We start from the raw sequence: 19,957 nt of genomic DNA, 5'->3' as shown, positions 1-19,957 counted from the left end.
CATATTTTCGTTTTCAGAAGTGCTCTGCGATGGAACACCTCAGTTGTAACCTAGAGTCCGTTGCATTTTGCCATGCCTTATGGACAGCAAAAACAGAGACTAAACATAGAAAATGACAGCATGCCCCACCTATGTATGCACGCCTCACCATTCGAATAATTGCAGAGTGCAGCATCAATGTAGGCAGTCATTTTCGACACTTTCTAGGCCATTTAAGAAAGACTAAACATCTTTTTAAATCTTCGGCATCACTGATGGTGCTGCTCTCCAATCCCCTTCAACCGCTATATGGATGAATTAGGGGCGAGAAGCATAACTACTCAGACTGCCAATGCACTGACGCCGCCGTCACAAATGTAGACAAGTGCTCAGGGTCAACCGGCGACATTTAAAACCATGATAAAAAAGAACGAATTAATTCTCCTATTCTGGAAGCGGTGGCCCTGTACCCTCGGAGTTCCGGCCAAATCCACCTCTGCTCAGTGGATCGAGAGGGAGTGCTCCGTCATGGAGTGAGTTGTACCGAAATGAAACATGCATTAGCCGTCGCAGAGCAAGAAAACCTGCTTCAGATCAACCACTGGAACTCACCATTAGTTTCACTACCAGAACAACATGTGAACCAAACAGACTACTGTGAAGTCTTTTCCTACAGCAATGAATCTGGATGGAGCATGAATTGCGACAGCACACAAATCACTTATTAAATCTGCAGACGACATTTTAACTCACTGATCACTTAACGTTTCCAATAGCTCGTTAAAATATGTTCCATTATCAACTACAGCTCAAACCCACTACAACGAAGTATTTCCCATTCCTCAGTGATGCTACTAATTTTCCCCACAAGGAACTATTTATGGAGCTAGTTTCCGCCTCAACAAAATTTTTAAGAAGTAAAGGTGACGTTGACGATTTTGCCTGCAGTCAAAGAGACAAGAGGGCGCCAATTTGTTTATTTTCACGCATATAAAGATGCCTGCAGTGTTTAATATACTGATTGAATTCCCCCCCAAAAAAAAGAAACGACCACACGAACTTCAGAAATGGTGCCGCTGGCATTCCTCATGGATCAGCACTAACTACGCTGAGTACCATGCATAAACAGGCACTCGGATCATCGCGGCATGTTCTGTGCAGCGAACTCTAGTACAGTCGAGGCTGCTTATAATGAACATGAGCGTCACGCGGCGTTCATTCATTATATCCCAAAGTTCGTAGTAAGTGGACCACAGATTTAAAGACAATTGCTTGTTAAAACACAAAATTTTTTTCTTTGCGAAAAAGTTTGTGATGCACGTCTCTTTTTGCAGCCCAGATCCGATGAGGGAGGTTTCCAGTTTATTTAACCCCTTAACAGTTTTGGACGAGCGCAGCTCGTCCGCGCTGAATAGGTTCTTCCCTTCAGTGTTTCGGACGAGCAGCGCTCGTGTGTGGCTTAGATGGCATTTTGCTCGACAGATGGCAGCACTGACCTGTTAATTTCGTTTTCTTCTACCGCACAAACTTTTTTTCGCATGGCAACCTGGGTTTTGAAAAATGGCATCCGGCGAAGGCGACGCATGTATTGCTGGCGCGTCTTCTCGAAAAAGACGCCTTTCTTCATCGTCATCTTCTTCAGACGATGGTGATTCAGACACCGAAGTGTACGTTGTTCCAGGGAGAAAGGACAGCAATGATGACGTTGTGCTGAGCAGTTCTTCCAATGAAGAAGAGGGCAGCTCAGAAGTGAACTTTGCAAGTGCGTCAGTGGATAAAGATCGACGTCAGTAACATCCCTACGCGATGAACCACCTCAACTTCCGCCTCGCCCCTATTGACACAATCTTCAATAGGTACCTCGATCCCTCGCAAAAGATAAAAGCGTGGCCGGCCTTCTGATGTACTCTATTCCACATGTCTTCAAGAGAGGCACTTTCTGGCTTACATCCCTCCAACCGAAAACAAGGCAACACCAACCAGGAAATGTTTCATTTGCTGCAAAAAGTAAGCAGACAAAGGCCTGAGAAAATTAGGACGGAAACACGGTTTTGGTACAAGTGCTGCAACAAACCGTTATGCATGATCCCTTGTTTTGAAATTTACCACACCGTCCCAAAGCTTCCTCCGTGAAGCAATCAACTGTTTGTCACCGCAACTCAGTGAAAGAGTAAAGAGATTGTTGGCTGTGGTCATTCTTTAATTTTTATCGTTCATTACCAGCAGGAAGTTGGTTTTCTGTATTGAGAGAAATAATAAACTTGAATATGCTAATTTGACTTCATGTTTGCTTCAAATATTTTTTTAAAAAATCGAATGCACGCTTTTTATTGCAATAATAATCGAAATCAGGAATAAAAAAAATAAGCAGTGTTGTTAAGAAATTCGTTGATATAACAAAACGGTGAAGGGGTTAAAGCAGAAGCGTGCTCTTCGCCGATGCCCTTGGCATAGACAAGTTGTCTGAGGCTCTCTATGTAGCCCATTGCTACAGGCGCGCTTATAGGTGCTGGCTCCAAAGTTTCACCCTCATCAGATTCCTCCGCGTCACTCTCGTCCCGCACTTCAGAAACGATGCCCTCATTCGTGCAAGGTTCTGCGGTGTCGGCGTCGTCATCGGCAGAAATAAAATCACTCCAACCACTGTCATGACCCCCCCATGTCGGAGTCGACGACACACTGCCACAAATCATCGCCGGGCTGTTCATCTTCCGAAGCATCAGGCTGGGCTTCAGACACTGTATCGACGAAGCCGTCCTTGCGGGAGCAGTTCTGCACGCAAGTGGCTGTCACCTCCGCCCAGGCCACTTTCATCATCTCTACCGCTGAATAAAATGGAAATGGGCACGGTGTTCCCATCCGCCATCCCGAATTACAACCAGGGCCCGGATTTGAACAAGGCCAACGAAATGACTGCACCGCAACAAGAGTGACAAAAGCGCGCGACAGGGTAGACTTGCAACGTGCACAAGCGGCAATCAAGCTAAAGATATACAGACGCACAGCGCCAGCGGATAGACCAATGAGGGGCGTCCATGAGCGTGAGTGCAGCCACCTCTTGGCTCCCACGGAAGGCTTACTTCACGGAGCGTGGCCTCCGAGATCGGCGCTGGGGCGGTGTGGTTGATCGCGGAGGCCACGCACGGATTTGCAAAAGAGTAAGGAGAGGGGAGCGGAGTTGCTAGGAGAGGCAAGAGGGCGATCTTGGAAGGTGCATCGGCGGGGAAAGGGTAGCTCGCTTGGGAGCGGCATAAAACGGGCCGTGCAGTTCGCCTGCGATGAGGCTCGGGAAAACATACCACTTGCCGGGCGCACAAAGGGGTCGGAGGCAGGTTATCTCGCATTGCTGCGCCGGGTTTACGCCGTCCGTTCGCTGTAATTGATCAGCAGCACTTAATGTTGCTCGTTATACGTGCGATTTATGTGCCATTGAAATAATGTATATTTTGACGGTCGCACAGGTCTCGTTCGTTATAAGTGAAAGTTCATCTCAAGTGGGGCCATTATATGTGGGCTCGACTGTAGTTATGGTTCAAGAGCTCGCTTGAGGCACATCTTTTCTCCCTAATGAACAAAAAGGAAGTGGGAGCTATGCTGAGATCATGAACAGATAAAAATGGCACGGCTTTGCAAAGTGAGGACCACAAACATGAAAGAAAATGCTTCGTACCCTTAGTTTTTTCTCTGTCCATGTTAACTAGCATTTCACTTTCTCAAATCTGATCCAAGTCACAAAGTGAAAACAATAACTCGTGTTGAAAAAGTGAAAGCTGCCAAGGCTGACTGGGTTATGGAAATAAATGTTATTTCTGAACTATCTAGCCTAATCTGTCACTGTTCCGAGCCAATTTCACGACAACGAAGTTTTTGCTTCAGCAAAACTATTCATGGGTCCCATGAATTTAGTTAGTTTGAATGTAGAATGAAAAATGAGAAAGTTCCAGTTATTCTTAGAAGATGATGACAAAAAGTATTCTTGCCCAATATGATTGGATATAGATCGGATCCTCTGTTTCAATATGCTTTTAACACTCCCAACAAACAACTGTGTTCATATATGGGAGCAAAAGTTAGTAAATACAGGGGCATCCAACTACACAGATAAACTAGCTGATAGTTTCCCACAGTTTCAAGCAAAAGCAAAATGAGCAACACAGTGAGGATAGCTGTGGAAATCTCTCAATGGACCAGAGCAGGGCCTCCGGTTGTTTACCTTGTCTGGCAAGGTGTACCACTTGGAAGGCAGCACTGGCTCCTGGGGAAAGTCCTTGAGCACAAAGCTGGTGGTCTTGGTCATCACAAGCCCAAGGGCCAGGTCACACACCGCATACAGTTTAAGCTGGGCCTGCTTGTCATCCGGGCACTGGTTGTCCCGTGTCTGCTTGATGTTCTCAATGAGTCTCTTGAAAAAGCTGAAGCTGTAGCCATCATTCTTGGTGATCAGCGGTTCCATGAGGAACCAGAGGCACCTGCATGCAAAGCACAGCAACATGTGCTATGGTCAATACCTATAAATAAAAAAGATGCAGTGATGGGACAAATACATGTGCACTGGTGCGAGGGCCATACTTTTTGAGCTACGCATTTGCAGCTGAGAGCAAGACGCATAATGACGAAACCACAAGGCCAGTAGTCGGAGGCAGCCACGGAGAAACCAGTTTTGTAAAAGACTCGGAGAATTCCACTCACTCCTTGATCTGCACCAGGGCCGGCACGTCATCGTACTTGTGCAGGCAGGGATCATGTGCCAGCAAGTGGATGGCGTAGGGGACCACATAATCAGGCAGGATGGTGATGAGCTTCATGGAGTTAATGGTGTGCTGCTTGAGGAAGTCGCGCCGCTTGTTGATGCAAGACAGAAGCCATTGGCGCAGCAGGTTACGGAGGGGCCGCCGCTTCTCGATGCCACCCAGCGCAAAGATGGCCAGGAACTGGAGTGGTAGTCGCATGGCCAGCAGGTGCTTGTGCAGCTTCTGGCCAAACTGCTCCCGTACCTCAGGACACTCGTCCTGAGTACAAAGGCACATTACATCAACTACAGAACTTCAAGCAGATTCCAGGAACATGGCAACATTTGCAGTCTCACATGTACCAAGATCATTTACCATGCACCAAGATACTGGTACAGTCGAGCCCGCTTATAACGAACATGAGCGTCACGGGGCGTCCGTTCGTTATATACCGAAGTTCGTAGTAAGTGGACTACAGCTCTTTAAAGACAGTTGCTTGTCAAAACAATATTTTTTCTTTGCAAAATAGTCAAAAGTCCGTGATGGGCGTCTGTTTCTGCAGCGCAGATCCGATGAAGGAGGTTTCCAGTTTATTTCAAGCAGAAGCGTGCTATCGCCGAGGCCCTTGGCATAGAAAAGTTGTCTGAGCCTCTCTATGTAGCTCATTGCTATAGGCGCGCTTATGTGTGCTGGCTTCGAAGTTTCATCCTCATCCGATTCCTCCGCATCACTCTCGTCCCGCACTTCAGAAATGATGCTCTCATCCGTGAGCGGTTCCGTGGGTTTGGAGTCGCCATCAACAGAAATAAAATCATTCCAACCAATGTCATTGACACCCCATGTAGGACTAGACGACGCGCTGCCACAAATCGCCGCCGGGCTGGTCATCTTCTGAAGCATCAGGCTCGGCATCAGACACTGTGTCTACGATGCCAGCCTTGCGGAAGCAGTTCCACTCGCCAGTGGCCGTCACCTCCGCCCAGGCCACTTTCATCATCTGTACCGCTGAATACAATGGAAATGGGCACGGTGTTCTCGTCCACCATCCTGAATTACAACCAGGCCCGAGATTTGAACGAAGCCATCGAAACGTCCACACAGCAACAAAAGTGACAAAAGCGCACGATGGGGTAGACGTGCAACGTGCACAGGCGGCAACCAAGCCAATCAAGCTAAAGATACAGACGCACAGCGCCAAAGGAGAAACCAATAAGGGGCGTCCGTGAGCGTCAGTGCAGCCACCTCTTGGCTCCCACGGAAAGCCTGCTTCACGGAGCGTGGCCTCCGCGATCGGCATCAGCACGGTTGATTGCGGAGGCCACACGCAGATTTGCAAGAGAGCACGGGGAGCAGATTTGCGAGGAGGGGCGGGAGGGCAATGTTGGAAGGCGCGTCGGTGGGGAAAGGTAGCTCGCTCAAGAGCGGCGCGAAACGGGGTGGGCAGTTGACCTGCGATGAGTCTTGGGAAAACACCGCGCGCTGGGTGCACAAAGGGGTCGGAGGCAGGTTATCTCGCATCGCGGCGCCAGGTTTACGCTGTCCATTTGCTGTAACCGATCAGCAGGGTTTAATGACGTTCGTTATACGTGTGATTTTGTGCCATTGAAACAATGTATATTTTGACGGTCGCGCAGGTCTCATTCGTTATAAGCTAAAGTTCGTCTTAAGTGGGGCCGTTATATGTGGGCTCGACTGTATGCCTTAACTGCAGACAGCTGCAAATTTTATCTTGCAACAATGGTGGACTCATTACGAACTGAATCCCCAGCTTTTTCTCCACTAAATCTGTCCTAAAACTTGCAACTCCTGACCACAAATGTCAACTAAATCTAGTGCTTTAGCACACCAGGCTAACACTACATTTTCGGACGCACAAGACAGTGGTTCCAATTCCACTGCTGTGATAAACTTTTTTCTTTGCTCAAAAATAACACCTACAGTTAATTCAAATCTCCCCTGTTGCCTTTTAGGTCATATATTTAAATACTTGAAAGCCAAAATTTAGTTAGAAAGCTTCGTGAGATGAGCTACAAGGTGAGGCCAGAAGTTGGGGCCCTCGAGAGAAGGGAATAGTATGCGAGTGATTTGAGATTAGTGCAGGAGATGTGCCCTGCATCGAAAATTGCACACGTCAGCTAAAAACTTGGCATTCGCATAGTAAGACATTATACGTGAAAACAAACAGAGAGAGAACACAACATATACGTACCGTGCACAACATGCACAGTACTTTAGCAAAGCCAGGGGAGATACAAAGCACTTTCTTTGCATTCATTTTTTTATGAAAAAGTGCTGGCATACAACCCAAGGGTCAAATAATGTCCCAAATAAATACAACCTCCATCAAAAGTACACAACCCAAGGTGTCTGCTTCTGAACCATGCTGTGCGACTCATTATGCATTGCAAGTGTTCAAGATCTCTCAAAGATTAGAGGTTTTCAATCCTGCGCAAGTTAGAATTTCCCCGATCGCTACAAGTACCCCATTACATGGTTTGAGAACAAAACCCTGGGCCTCTGCACTTTTTGACGAAAACTGAACCCTAGCCTGCAACATAAAGCCATGACTGAAATAGTGTCCCTTTACAATCCTGTGCCCTGACAAGTGTGGAAAGCAGGACCCACCTGCAGCACGTGAGCAACCTTCTGGAACTGCTCATGGGACAGCACGTCGGCATAGGCTGGGCAGCAGCAGATCTTGAGCACGCATGCTGCTGCCATGTACCGCAACCAGGAACGCTCCATTGCCCTGCAAGCACGCATGCTGGTATATGTGCCAAGGCACTGAGCTATATATGTTACAACCTGTATAACGCACAATCTAACATGTGAGAATTGCCTTACCTATAATTCATCCACCCCCAAATGGAATTCGCTACATAAATTTGGTCCTTATCCAATACACTTGAACTTGTCAGACATATCTTCGCAGTTCACTGGACGTAATTACATTTATAACCCGACCCATCAGACGACTGTCACTGCACAGCTCCTTTATAACTGTTCCACAGATACGTTAACAGCACTATGTGCCACATACTGCCTTTTAAAGGGCAGAGACAACAAATTTTTCAGAGCTTATTTTCACTTTAGAATGACGCGTAGTACATTAGCAAACACAGATCACCACATAGAATTTGTCAACGCTCAAAAAATAATTTGCAATTAAATTTTTTTTCCTCTGTTGCTTCAGTTTCAGTTGCCAGATGATGACTGACATCACAAGTGAATATGAGATCACGTAAGGAATAAAAAAACTGCTATATAAACAGTGTTTTTGTCATTTCAACTAATTCAAGCTCCAGCTCCTATACTGAACTGCTCGAACAAAGGGCTATTAAATTGCAGTTTTTGTATGCCTCACATGATCTGGTGCTCACTTGTGATGTTGCAACAATCTTTCGGCTGTTGAAACCAAAACTGCAAAGAAGAATAAATTCAATTATAAGTTAGGTATTGAGCGCAGACGAATTTCACGTGGTGATTCAAGTTTACTAATATCATGTGCATCATTAGAAAGCAAAACAACATTCCAGAAATTTTGGTTGTGTACCCCTTTAATACTCCTCCCCACATTTCCTCATGTTCACACAACCAATCCAGCATTAAATGCACCAGCGGTGGACCTTCAACTCGATCTGCATCAAGATTTCGGGCACGCTCGAAACATTCGGTGCTACACGGGCATTTTCAATGCTCACTGAGAAGTTTCCATCATATGTGTTAGGTGGTGCCAAATGTTCCACCGACAGCGATAACATGGTGATGTACGGCAAAACTGTGCAGTCGGGACAGCAGCCGCCAAATCCGTCTGCAATGCCTCTGCGCGAACACTGTGGCGCCGCAAATCGTCTAGACGGTCTTGCCCGCAATCGATGAGAGCGGCTGTCTCACGCTCGCTACACAGTTTGTGTGCCGGCAAGCAGGAAGATGCCACTTGGTTTACACTGATGGCGAAGCTTGCAGCGTGGTGTTGAGATTATTTTTAAATGTTTTTTCATATAAGCAGGCATAGTGCCTTAAAATGGTCTGTCTTGCATTCTACTCAATTACAGCAATAACACTTGTAGACCTGTTTTTTTAAGTATTGTTTATTTTTATAGCTGAGTGAGAGTGCGAGTGCTTTTGACTGTGCTTGGAACCTGAGGAACTTGGAACTTTGAGGAATCGGCATTGAGTCAAGCAGGATCGAAATCGATTGCGCTTAAAGTGGCCACGTGACAACTTTCAATCTGCACCGAGTTCGATGAGCATTGACTCAATGAGGATCGAAAGTGCCCGTGTGACAGGGGTACTAGTGTAGCTCCATTGCCGCTGTGGCACGGGCTGCAATGACTGAAGGTGCAAAAACAAAACTATGCCGCGACAAACGCCACACAGGCAGCAATGCTCAAGACCCAGTCGCTTGCGTTGTTTCCGAGGCATGTCTGTGATCTGCGTTTTTCCTGTCACCTGAAGCTTAATAATGCAATTTCCAGGTTCCGATAGATGACGACTAAGTAGGATTAAAGCGGCCGCAGTGAAAATAGTGCAGAAACGAGCACGCATGCCCAAACTTCGCCCGCTCCAGCTGTTCAGACAGACAGAGAACCATTACAGGGCATTTAGAGCTTTTTGTGCAAGCAAACAATCGCAAGAGCCACAAAGCCTTGCAACTTTCAGAAAAGCATATGTTCCCCTAACTAAAAGTAAAGCAAAAAGAAAAACGCCAGGAAACGATGTTAATTTTTTTTCACGCTTGCTTCCCGGCTACTATGTTTCCCGGCTGGTATGTTTTGTTCCACGGTCCCGTAAATAACGTAACAGCAGGGTTTTGCTGTATTACACTAGGGAGGCAGAATACCAGAACGGTTAGCTTTTGCATCTAAGGCATGACACCACTCTATTTTTTATTGTTTGTGCTCGCGTTTCAGTTGTTTTGTTCACGTTTCAGTTGTTTCGTTTGTGTTTCATTTGACTCGAATAGTACTTTGCTCCTTCGGTTTTCTCCTCTTCTTGTACAATATCTGGTCTTTAAGGAATGATGCAGTTTTTTCAAATCACGAAAAATGGAGTGGGAATCACGTGTCTCACCGTAATTGCTGGAATGGATCAAGAGAATGGAGCAGGGTACGGCATGTGACATGACGACTGATGAATTGGATTGTGACACTGGCTTGCACGGTCTGAACCAGTCAGCGGCAGCGGCTGCTCCATCCGGAGGGAAAAATAACGCTAACGCATAGTCTGCCACATGAATCGCACTGATCGTCTAAATTTTCTTTTTCTGATGATAATGTGCACATGGACATCAGTAGGAAGGAAAGAATGATGGGACTATGATTAATTTAATCGTCTGATTTGTCATGAAAGGTAGAATATGGCAACAAACAATGTTATGCGGATGCCTTGACATACTTTCTCCCCCATCCGTTCAAATAAACTAGCCCATCAAGTGCTACAGCTGAGGCAGGGGCCCACTCACGCACATGTATGGGAAGAATCATGATACTGGCATCTGTATCAACATATTTGCAAAAATATGGTGCATTTGTTTTTTTCTCAACTCGTCTGCTTTGGAAAGCACCTCACGTTATATCTGAAACCATGCTAAGGAAACACGTTATATCTGAAACCATGCTAAGGAAACAGCGCAAATTTTTCCCGCTATTCTGAAGTACCCACACTGAGCTCACCCACCAGGCTCATGTGCTGATAGGAAATGCCAGCATCTCAACCGTGGGCCATTGATGCGAAGCTCGCGGCATGCACAGGCGAGAAAGAGGTATACAAACTCACAAAGAAAATGGCCCGAACTGTTGACAAAGAAGAAGAAAAGCCAGTGAAAAAAGTGTGAGTAGAGAAGAGAAAAAAGGCTAAACAGGGGCGGAATCCTGCAGCACAAAACACTAAGCAAGAAACGCCAGCATGGCAGCTGCTGCTGCCCGAAAGGCCTTATGTGTTGATGCATGGGAGGCGTTCTGCAGAATACTGCAGTTTATTTTATCTCAATTTGTGGAATTTAAAATTTTTCGCTGCTGAAAATTGGGGGCTTAACTATGAGAAATGCCCTAGTGGAGAGCTTTGGATTAATTTCAACCACCTATAGTCCTTCAACATGCACTGATATCACAGCACAGGGAAGCTTTTATCTTTTGCCTTAAAGGGACTATGCAATAAATTGAGATTACGTAAAGCAGACGAGAGATAGGCATTCGATCACTCGTCACCCCAGTGCAAGAATTTTTGAGCTAGCATCAACAACAGCGAAGATATAGACGATTAAAAATTACGCTCCTCCTCTCCCCCTCAACTCGTACACGAGGAGCACCAGAAAAAAAATAAAGGTAACAGCTCTGGGACTGGGCCCCGCCCATGAATACGTCATCCGCTGATGTTTATTTTGCAACTTCCGGTTGTCGCTCCTAGCCCCCCAGCAGCAGCGTCGGCGGCGTGGCGGCATCTCTCCGGTCTCTTCTCCTTCCTGGATTGCGGCGCGCGTCGGGTTTCTTTGCTTGTCATCTGTGGTAATTAGCAGTAATAAACCCAGACCTCGAGGTGCGACTGCTCGCTTTCACAGCCGCAATGGGCATCGAGCCCTATGCGTGCGCACAAAGAGCCATGCGAGTGGCTCCAGAACTCCCGACAGAAGGAGGCGGCAGAAGAAAATTGAAACCATATGCGCGAAGGCAATGCCCTGGCTGGCGCTTGCCCGAGAGGGTCGCGCGGCAGCACGAGCAGACGATTTTCACGGCTACCGGAAGTGTGCCCGTGACGTTGTGGCTGCCATGGCTCCAGCGAATGAGAGCGTGTGGTGGCCTGGCGACGTCATGGGTCGTGAGACGTCTTTCTTCCACGATTTTAGTTCCAAAATCAGTCACTACGAGCACACCAATCGGCCCACGAATTTTAAAAAAAACACGGTTTTTAAAAGTTCATGATAAATTTCCGGCTCAGTTCTGAAGACTCATACTTGGTGTGAATGGTTCTTAGCATCATTTCTAAGCATTGAAAACATTTACAAGTGACTTTTTATTTGTTGCATAGTCCCTTTAACTAGGTAGCCAAGCATTATAGTGCCTCAATCCAAATTATCATTATTTCTGAATTAATAAGGGTCAAATTATTGACATTTAACTGTGTGCGAATTTCAATTAGGCCTTGTACTCATTTTTGCTGTAGTTTCCTTCTCTTCGCATTCTCTTTGCATTCAAGCAGCACAGCTCATCGGCCCAATATTGCAACAGGATGGTCCCATCCTGGTCCTTTGTAGGGCCAACTTTGCCAATACAGTTACAATGTTGGGCCAATTACTTGTGCTGCTTGGGAATTAAGCTGTGCTAATACACGTTTCTATTTTTATGTTTTTTTCTTCGGTACCTTGGCCTGCAGTATTCCTGGCCTTCCCTTCAGCTATTTTTGATATGTTGCACTTTTTGCATCACTTCATTCATTACTTCGTTCCAAAAGTATGTTTCGCAATCTTTTCTTTTTAACTCAACTCCCTTGCACAGTATCCTGTCTAAATGCCTGTAAGGTGCTGTGAATAAGTAACCCCCCCCCCCCCCCCCCCCCCCCCCCAAAAAAAAAAAAATGGCAAGGCAACGCAAACCACCACTCAGTACAAGTTTCTGGTGAAAGTGGAAAACAGGAGAGGCAGGGAGAGAATGTACGAGGCATGTTCCTTCTCCATGAGGTCTCCACCATGGCTGATGACTGTGACCAGCAGCCGCAGCGTGGAGCCAGCCGAAGCTGAAGCTGTGCGCAGTCCCAGCAGCCAGCGGACCATCATCTTCATGCCTTCAATCTGCAAACAAAAATAGGAGGGGACATTTAAGCTCTGCCTTTAGGGTATGGCGCGATAGCGTAATGTGTTAATTCCCATATATGCAGGTCATTGTCCACTTTACATTCATAGATTCCTGGTTGTCCTCACTCTACTCCTACCGCAGTGGTGCAGCGGTTAAGCGATGCGCCACTGCCCTGCGATGGCAGGTTCTTCCGGCGATGGGTCTTGCGCGACCCAGGTTGCTCTTCCCGAGCGACCAATCATTCATTTAACTGCCACCTGTCATGGTGAGCAGTCTGCTCACTATCCGGTGGGCAGGTTAAGATGACGCCGCAAGGCCACGTGACCTAAGTGGCCCGCCTGCCTCCTAGGTTGAGCTCTGGGAACCACCTGCCAGGGCTATGCTCGTGGTTTTTCACTCACAATGCCGCCACCGACAACACAGACACTGGTTTTTCAGGAGAATGGGGCCTTAAACGCTCTTAAGTTAAAAAGTCTCCTTTATATCCCTGAATTATGCAACAACTGTGATGCAGTCAACTTCTAGTCACTTTAAATGCACACCTGCTGTGGTAAACTGCTCCACTGTTAGTAGAACCACGCCACCTTTGCACCACTGCCTAACTCAACTGAAGCAACAAATCGTCTAAGTGCCTTAATTCGGTGTATCCAGTGCCAAGAGTTACGTGCCATGGTTGCCAATTACGAAATCGTGAGCGAGTGAAGCAGACATCACATGTCAAGCAGCCTGGTCAAATTTTGAAGCTGTGATGTTTGCAGGAACCAAAGCTGAGAACTGCAGGCATGCTGAAGACCATCATCATCCTCTGCAATGAGCTTGGCTCAGTGCCAGCCATCCTACCCCAACAAATTTTCGTATCTTATTGGCCAACCCTCTCTCTCTCACCCACATTCACCTTCCCTTGGAAGCCCCGTAGTTATCTGCTCTTAGCTATTGCTCTTATTTAAGTGTCATGGTTATTGCATTTAAAAAATGCCAGCCAAAATAACTGTTTCATCGATGCAAAATTCTGGAAGCACGGGTCATCTGCGGAAAGGTAATGGACGATGACTACACTCAGTACCACCATGGAGGCGCTATCCCGCACACTAGACTCCGCCTGAAACCACGGACACATGGTGTGCCTGAGCGCTGCTAATTAGTCTTGTGCGCTCGTCGATCACATCAGAAAGAAAAAAACTCACAAAAATTAAGTTTCGCAAAAGCTAGAATGGGGTGCACCCACGCCAAAGGTGAGTTTCCTTGCAGCGAAGCGCCACTCATCAGTCTCGGGCACTGGCGCAATACACACCATAGTTGCCACCATTCACCCAGTGTCACTGCGCGCCTAGCATGCTTTGGATTAAAGCTGCAGCGAAAGTGCTTTGAATAGAGTCAGTTTATCATAAAAGGATTAACCCTGTTGCCAATTTATCGTCAGACAATAATCTCGTATTAAAATAAATGTATAATTGATTTCCGAAAGGCCTCGTTCACACTGGTGGTCCCTTCCTCGGACAAGGGGCAGGTAGTGCGAGAGCAAACTTTTGATTAAAGCCCCCTTAGTTATTGAGGGGCTTTATTCTGGACAAACTCCGGGGAGTGCGCCGTGCTGGAATCCCTAACTACAGAACCATTTGCACTTTGGTTTGCTGCTAGTCATACAGGCCACACACGAGTGTGGAAGGCAGGGTTGAGTGCTGCCTTCCATTTCTCCACTGGCTACAGACCTTGTGATCATATCGTCATGCATTTACTGCTTTGAGTTCCGCACGCACCGCAATGCCATCCCGGTGAAGCTACAAACCAGAACAAAACTTCATAATATTGAGGAATTCACTACATGGAAATTCAGTACATCCAGGTTACTGCTTAATAAAATATGCCACTTGCAAATTGCCTATGTGTAAAACCGCTCCAAAAAATTGCAGTTAAGACTTTCGAGAGCACGTAGCACTAATGTTTCAGCTGCACTTAAAGGGGGACATGGGCCTTTGTGAAAAAATTTTTAATATTGAAGTTACTGCCATGAAAATTTGTAGGTACATATATTTCAGCATGGTGATCTCAAATATGAAATTAGTTTCTACAATTTTTTTTCTTTCTATTGTTTGTAGTTTTTTATGAGAAGAGCTTCTGACAGGGTTTTAGAGAAAGCTGCTGAACAGATTCTCATAATCTGTATGTTGCTAGATTCTAGAAGGATCAAGGATTGCAACAAGGGTAATAGCATGTTTCTAGCTCTTCTAGTTCAAAAGTTGTGGTCATACAAAGTTGTGGTTGAAGAACTGAAATTTTAGTTAATGTTAATTTTAGCAAATAACAAATTTGTGTTTACACCTAGCTACCATCTGAAACCCTTATTGCAATCACCACCTATTTAGCTACTAAACAACACAAAAGTTACCAAACTTTGATGAGCAGAAGCAGAGATAGGCTTGTCAGTAGACTGCCATGTGACGAAAATAATCGAACTGAGAAAATTGCAAAAAACAAATTACAATGCTTTCGATGCTTTCTTTATGCACAGTTGTGCAAAAAAAGTAGCGTCTAGCTTCAGAATGCCCCAGGCGAGTAATGTTCATCAGTTTTTCTTTGGTGACGTCGCTTTGCGGCAGAGATGAAGCAGGCTGAGGCTGCATGCTTCCGCTCGGAGCCTATAGCTCGGCGAGAGTCTTTCTCCTGTGCCCTCTAACTGGCTATGTGGTTTTGTTCCACTTGGAGCTCTTGCAGAATGCGTGACGCAGCCTCCTGTGTCCCAGAATTAAACCGCATGACTGCCTCAGCAACAGCCGCTTCAACAGATATCAGCGAAGCATGCTTTGTCTTAGGCATCAAGGGCCAAATCACTGAATGCAGTGCCTCATTTGCATTCTGCATTTGTCCTCGCTGGCATCTGCTGAGTAAGTCTTTGTGTGCAAGGCGCTTGTACGCAGGTAGCAATGCTTGGCTGACATAGTCGGGCAGATTGTAACGGTGTTTCGGTGGCTGCTGTCCCCTTGCAATCGCAGCATTCTGTTTGCACCACGAGTTGGTGCCTTGTGGGCATAGGCCATGGTTTGGGCGCTTGTCGATCGACGTTTCATGATAATATGTGGCCATTACTGCCCGATGCATTTGCTCGACATTGCCTGCATTAGATTTTAGTGCCCAACCCTAGTAATTGCTGAGTTTGGTGATAAGGTCTGCAGTCAGTCGACCTTTACCACTCAACCTTTCACAATCCTCTGCTTTGTGCTTTTGGAGAAGATTGCGCAAAGCACTGCCCATCCGCTTTTGTACATGATTTGTACAATCTTCTTTTTCAACTGGTATAAAACCATATACCTTTGCTTCCTCTACCGCACGAAAATGCTTGCTATCTCCATCGCAGAGCATTGTGGTGTAGTGCAGGCCGTGCCGCTCCAATGATCGTTGGAAGAGCATCAGAGCTGCATCCACCTCCATCTGCCCGGATTTTGAATCTGTATTCTTTTTGCATACATGCTGTGCCTTCCATGCGTTGTACTGGGGGTCCTCCTCTTTGGGTGCATTTTTGCAGCCAAGGCAGTAGTTGCACAGCACTACATAGTCTAACACATAGCCTGAAAAAAGCTCTATGACAGAGCCCACACCAATGTGGGACTGGTGCCCTCTCGTCATCCACGTTCCATCGAAACAGACTGCGATATTTCTGGGATTACCAAAATTCAGTTCTCTGTATAGTTCTTTCACTGAGGAAGCACAATCAGTCAGCAGACTTTCAGCAGCTAGCATCGCAGCAGGCTTCAACTTAGACTAGAGGTGTGCTTGGTAGGTCTTGTTGTGAAGACCCCTGTGGGAGATTCCCATGGTTGAAAAAAAGTCATTCAGTGCTGTTTGGCCGTTCCCTGTAGTTAGTGCAGCCCAGGCAGCAAAAATATTTACCTGGAAGGGATTGCACTTTGCACTTCCAGGCAGACGCTGGGAATTCCACTCGCGCACGACACCTCCGCAAACAGAACAGTCCAAGCACGACTGTACAGCAACACCGTATTCACGAGTGCTTTTCTGGATGGACACGTCGCCACCGCACTGGCGGCATACGGTTTTTTCGAGCAGCCGGTTGATTGCTGACAGATCGACGATCGTGTACGTTGCCGCTGCCGTCGCCGCCGGGCCTGTGTCGCCTCTCAGTGCGAAGAGCCTGCAGCTTGCGCTCGGTCGCAGATATAGAAGAGAGCTCTGAAATTCGGGCGTCAGCTCATTCTTGTAGTCGCTCCAAATCTTGGGGGCTCATAAACGTCGTGTCAACGCGCGTTCATTGCTGGCGGCCACCCGTGTCATCGGAATCGGCCGCGGAGACGCCTGTCGCGACACTTTCAACTGTCTCGCTTCGATCACCTGCTTCGAGAGCGCACAGACGACCTTCCACTGCATCCTTATGCTTGCTAGAAGGCTTTTTACGCCTTTTACCGAACTTGTGCACAATGCGGAACTTCCGGTATGGTGGAGACATAGCTCACTTCCGAAATCAGGCTGACTTTTTTCAAAATGGCGTCGCGTCCATCGGGAGCGCAGACCCTAACAAAATGGCACGGGCCAATGAGCTGCGCCGGTTTTGACACGTGACAGGCAACGACCACAGCGAGATTCCGTCTTTCCTTTTTCTTCTTTTCATGGCTAACAAAGCGACACTGTGCGTGCAGCTCCGATGCAGAGAAAGAGGAAGAGACGCTCTTTCAAATGAGACCAAGATGGCGGCTTTCCGGAACGTCATTTGAAAATGGTGCGCGGCGCAAAATGAGCATTTTCGAGGTTCTTTCGCGAGACTTTCAGTCAGAATACTCCCATTATTTGGCTTTTTCTGAAAAACTATGGGTTTCTCCGATTTGAAACTTCACCCACATATACAGAATGACCTCACAGTCACGAATAATCCAAAATTCAAAAACTGATTTTTTCGCAATTTTTCGGCCGCAAAGACCCATGTCCCTCTTTAAAGGGACACTGAGGAGAAATTGAAGTTGGCTTGTATCGATAGAATAGCAGCTCCTGATCACAAAAACACCACTCTTACTGAAAACAAAGCTCTTGTAATGTAGAAAATAGCAAGAACCAAAATACAGGTGTCGCCGCCACAGGCCAATCTCGCAAGTACAAGCGTGATGACTTCCTAGGACAAGAGGCGCCACCTTGGAGGAATTTTCCTTACTTCATGGAAGCCACGAATCTCTGAGGCTGGCAAAGGAAGGTTGCGCACCGCACCGCTAGCCGTCAGAAATCACGGAGTCTGCGTTTACGTCACGTATCACGTCACTCCGTTCTGAGACGTCATAAGAGTTGCCGTGGCGTCATAAGAGTTCCCTGAGTTTGAATCAGAGCGGTGGGAAAAACTTTTTCATCTTCGAATCAAAATTTCTTTGAAATAAATGCATCTTTCGCACCCGGACAAGCGGCAACAAAGCCATGAAATGCCGAACTATCAGATTTTGCTAACAAAAAAAAAAAAAATGACAAGAGTTCTCCTCAGTGTCTTTTTAAGATTGCTCACTTGTACTCTCCTCGTGCGGGCCTATTCCCTGACATTCAAGATCTGGAGACCTACCTCTGGAATCAGCATAAGCAGAAGCACTCACCTTGACCTTGGTCTCCTCGGGCAGGGCCTCAAACTCGCACCATGTTGACTCCGAAATGCGCGGCTCCTCCTGCACAGTCAACTGTCACACATACAGTACATGCAAAGTCCATGGAAAAATCCAGCACTTACCCGATCTGTCATGATGAGGTCCTTGACCACCACCTTGGAGACTATACTCTTCACATGGCTGCCAAACATATCTGGGCACAGCAGTGCAATGTGACCCATAGACACTAGTGCCGTCCGGAAATACGCCGAATCCAGTGTGAAGTGCTGTTTCAGGTGCTGCAAGACACATTGCAGGGCAACATGATCCAGCACATCAAACACAATATGTGCATAATTCGTATTATTTCGCTCTACAGATACTCGAATCAGTGCACCAGAGGCTATTGTGCTGTGGTAATGGTTTGCAGTCGAGTCTCCTTTAATTAAGTCTTTTTTACACATCTACGTAACCGCCTGATTCTGATGCACAGCTGAGTTAGCTACTCGCAAAAATGAAGCAGGAACACTTCTGCATAACCCTGAAGCAACTTTCGATTCGGCTTCACATGGGTCTTCCTAGTCTGGCTAGAACATCATTCACTGTGTACACGTCACAGCATGTCAACGCTTCTCCTGTCCTAACGTCAAGCATCCACAAAGGCTGCAGCCATTTCCGTCCTTATATAGCAGGAAGAATGCCTGATACGGTGGGGATAAATGATGATGACATTAAGCATTAAAAAGTACTGCAAATTGTTTGAGCGCAACATCTTTCAACAGAATGTCAAATTGAAAGGCTTAACCCGCATCTCGTAAGGCAAATGAAGTCAGGGTCTTCACAGAATGTTTCTGCTTTGGATCCAACTGTAATGAGCATGCCGAATCAATCCTGCACATCTCGGCAGAAGAGGGAATGAAATAAGAAAGGAAAAAAGAGGTGCCGCAGTGGAGGGCTCCGGAATAACTTCGACCAACTTGGGATCTTTAACATGCAAAGACACTGCACAGCACACGGTCGCATTTGTGTTTCACCACCATCGAAACGCTGCCGCCACGGTCGGGTTCGAACCCGGGTACTCCGAACCCGACCAAGGTGGCAGCGTTTCGCAAAGGCGCCCATGCGCTGTCATTGCAAGTTAAACATCCCCAGGTGGTCGAAATCCGGAGCCCATCACTGTGGCACCTCTTTCGTCCTTTCGTCTTTCATTCCCTCCTTTATCCCTTCCATTATGGTGCGGTTCAGGTGTCCGCCGAGATGTGAGACAGCGTCACTGCGCTCGATTTTGTGACGAATAATGTTGATGACAAGAAACACGGCACCATGTTCAGCCATAGCTCTCAGCCGTAGTTCCCTGGAGCAGTCTCAGCTCTCATTACATCTTAATATTATTTTTTATTTTCCTGAAATTCTCCACTCTCGTTACATTTGCGAAAATACAGTCAATTAATCCCATCCCCATCATAATGTCATTCCTACTGATGCCCACGACAAAAATAACATCAAAACAAGAGAATGTCGCTGCTCATACAAAATTCTGTGAAAGATGCTGAGATCCATGATTTTAGGCAGATTCGTGAGGGGTCTTATGCTTGACACTGTAATGTGTGTCTGCCAGCTGTTGGCATCATGCTTGCACACGTTGCTCAACCTAAGCATGCTCACGTTGGCATGCTCATGCCATCCCCATTGCTTGCACGCCTAGCACCTAAATGGTTGCATCGTATTTGTGTACACATTTTCAGCTCATTAAAAGTAAGATGCAGGACATAGTGAGGAACACATACCGTATTTATTCAAATCTGGGCCGATAGTTTTTTTTTTTTTTTTTTTCAAATAGTCATATTCCAAACTCTAGGGTCAGCTTAGATTCGAGGATTTTAAAAAACGCGCC

The 19,957-nt window shown here is 46.6% G+C and overlaps 1 protein-coding gene and 1 pseudogene across 13 annotated transcripts in view; both read right to left on the bottom strand.

Annotated features, from left to right (window-relative positions):
* The window catches only part of pds5 (cohesin associated factor B pds5), a 78,467-nt gene that overhangs the window by 21,160 nt on the left and 37,350 nt on the right, over window positions 1-19,957 (bottom strand). For 4 of the 13 annotated variants that reach the window (XM_077662104.1, XM_077662111.1, XM_077662108.1 and 1 more), the window contains exons 14-19: window positions 18,207-18,362; window positions 18,076-18,156; window positions 12,362-12,495; window positions 7,335-7,473; window positions 4,669-4,988; window positions 4,193-4,448 (exon numbers count right to left, since the gene is read on the bottom strand). In XM_077662104.1, coding sequence (XP_077518230.1) covers window positions 4,193-4,448; window positions 4,669-4,988; window positions 7,335-7,473; window positions 12,362-12,495; window positions 18,076-18,156; window positions 18,207-18,362 — 1,086 coding nt within the window. The remainder of the gene's footprint in view (window positions 1-4,192; window positions 4,449-4,668; window positions 4,989-7,334; window positions 7,474-12,361; window positions 12,496-18,075; window positions 18,157-18,206; window positions 18,363-19,957) is intronic. The other 9 variants (XM_077662107.1, XM_077662114.1, XM_077662110.1 and 6 more) reach the window with 3 other exon arrangements.
* LOC144127693 (uncharacterized) lies at window positions 15,035-16,343 on the bottom strand (annotated as a pseudogene).

Source organism: Amblyomma americanum, chromosome 4 (assembly GCF_052857255.1).
Source record: "Amblyomma americanum isolate KBUSLIRL-KWMA chromosome 4, ASM5285725v1, whole genome shotgun sequence".
NCBI lineage: Eukaryota > Metazoa > Arthropoda > Arachnida > Ixodida > Ixodidae > Amblyomma > Amblyomma americanum.
The sequence above is the reverse complement of the archived record's forward strand: the minus strand, read 5'-3'. Positions and strand labels throughout refer to the sequence as shown.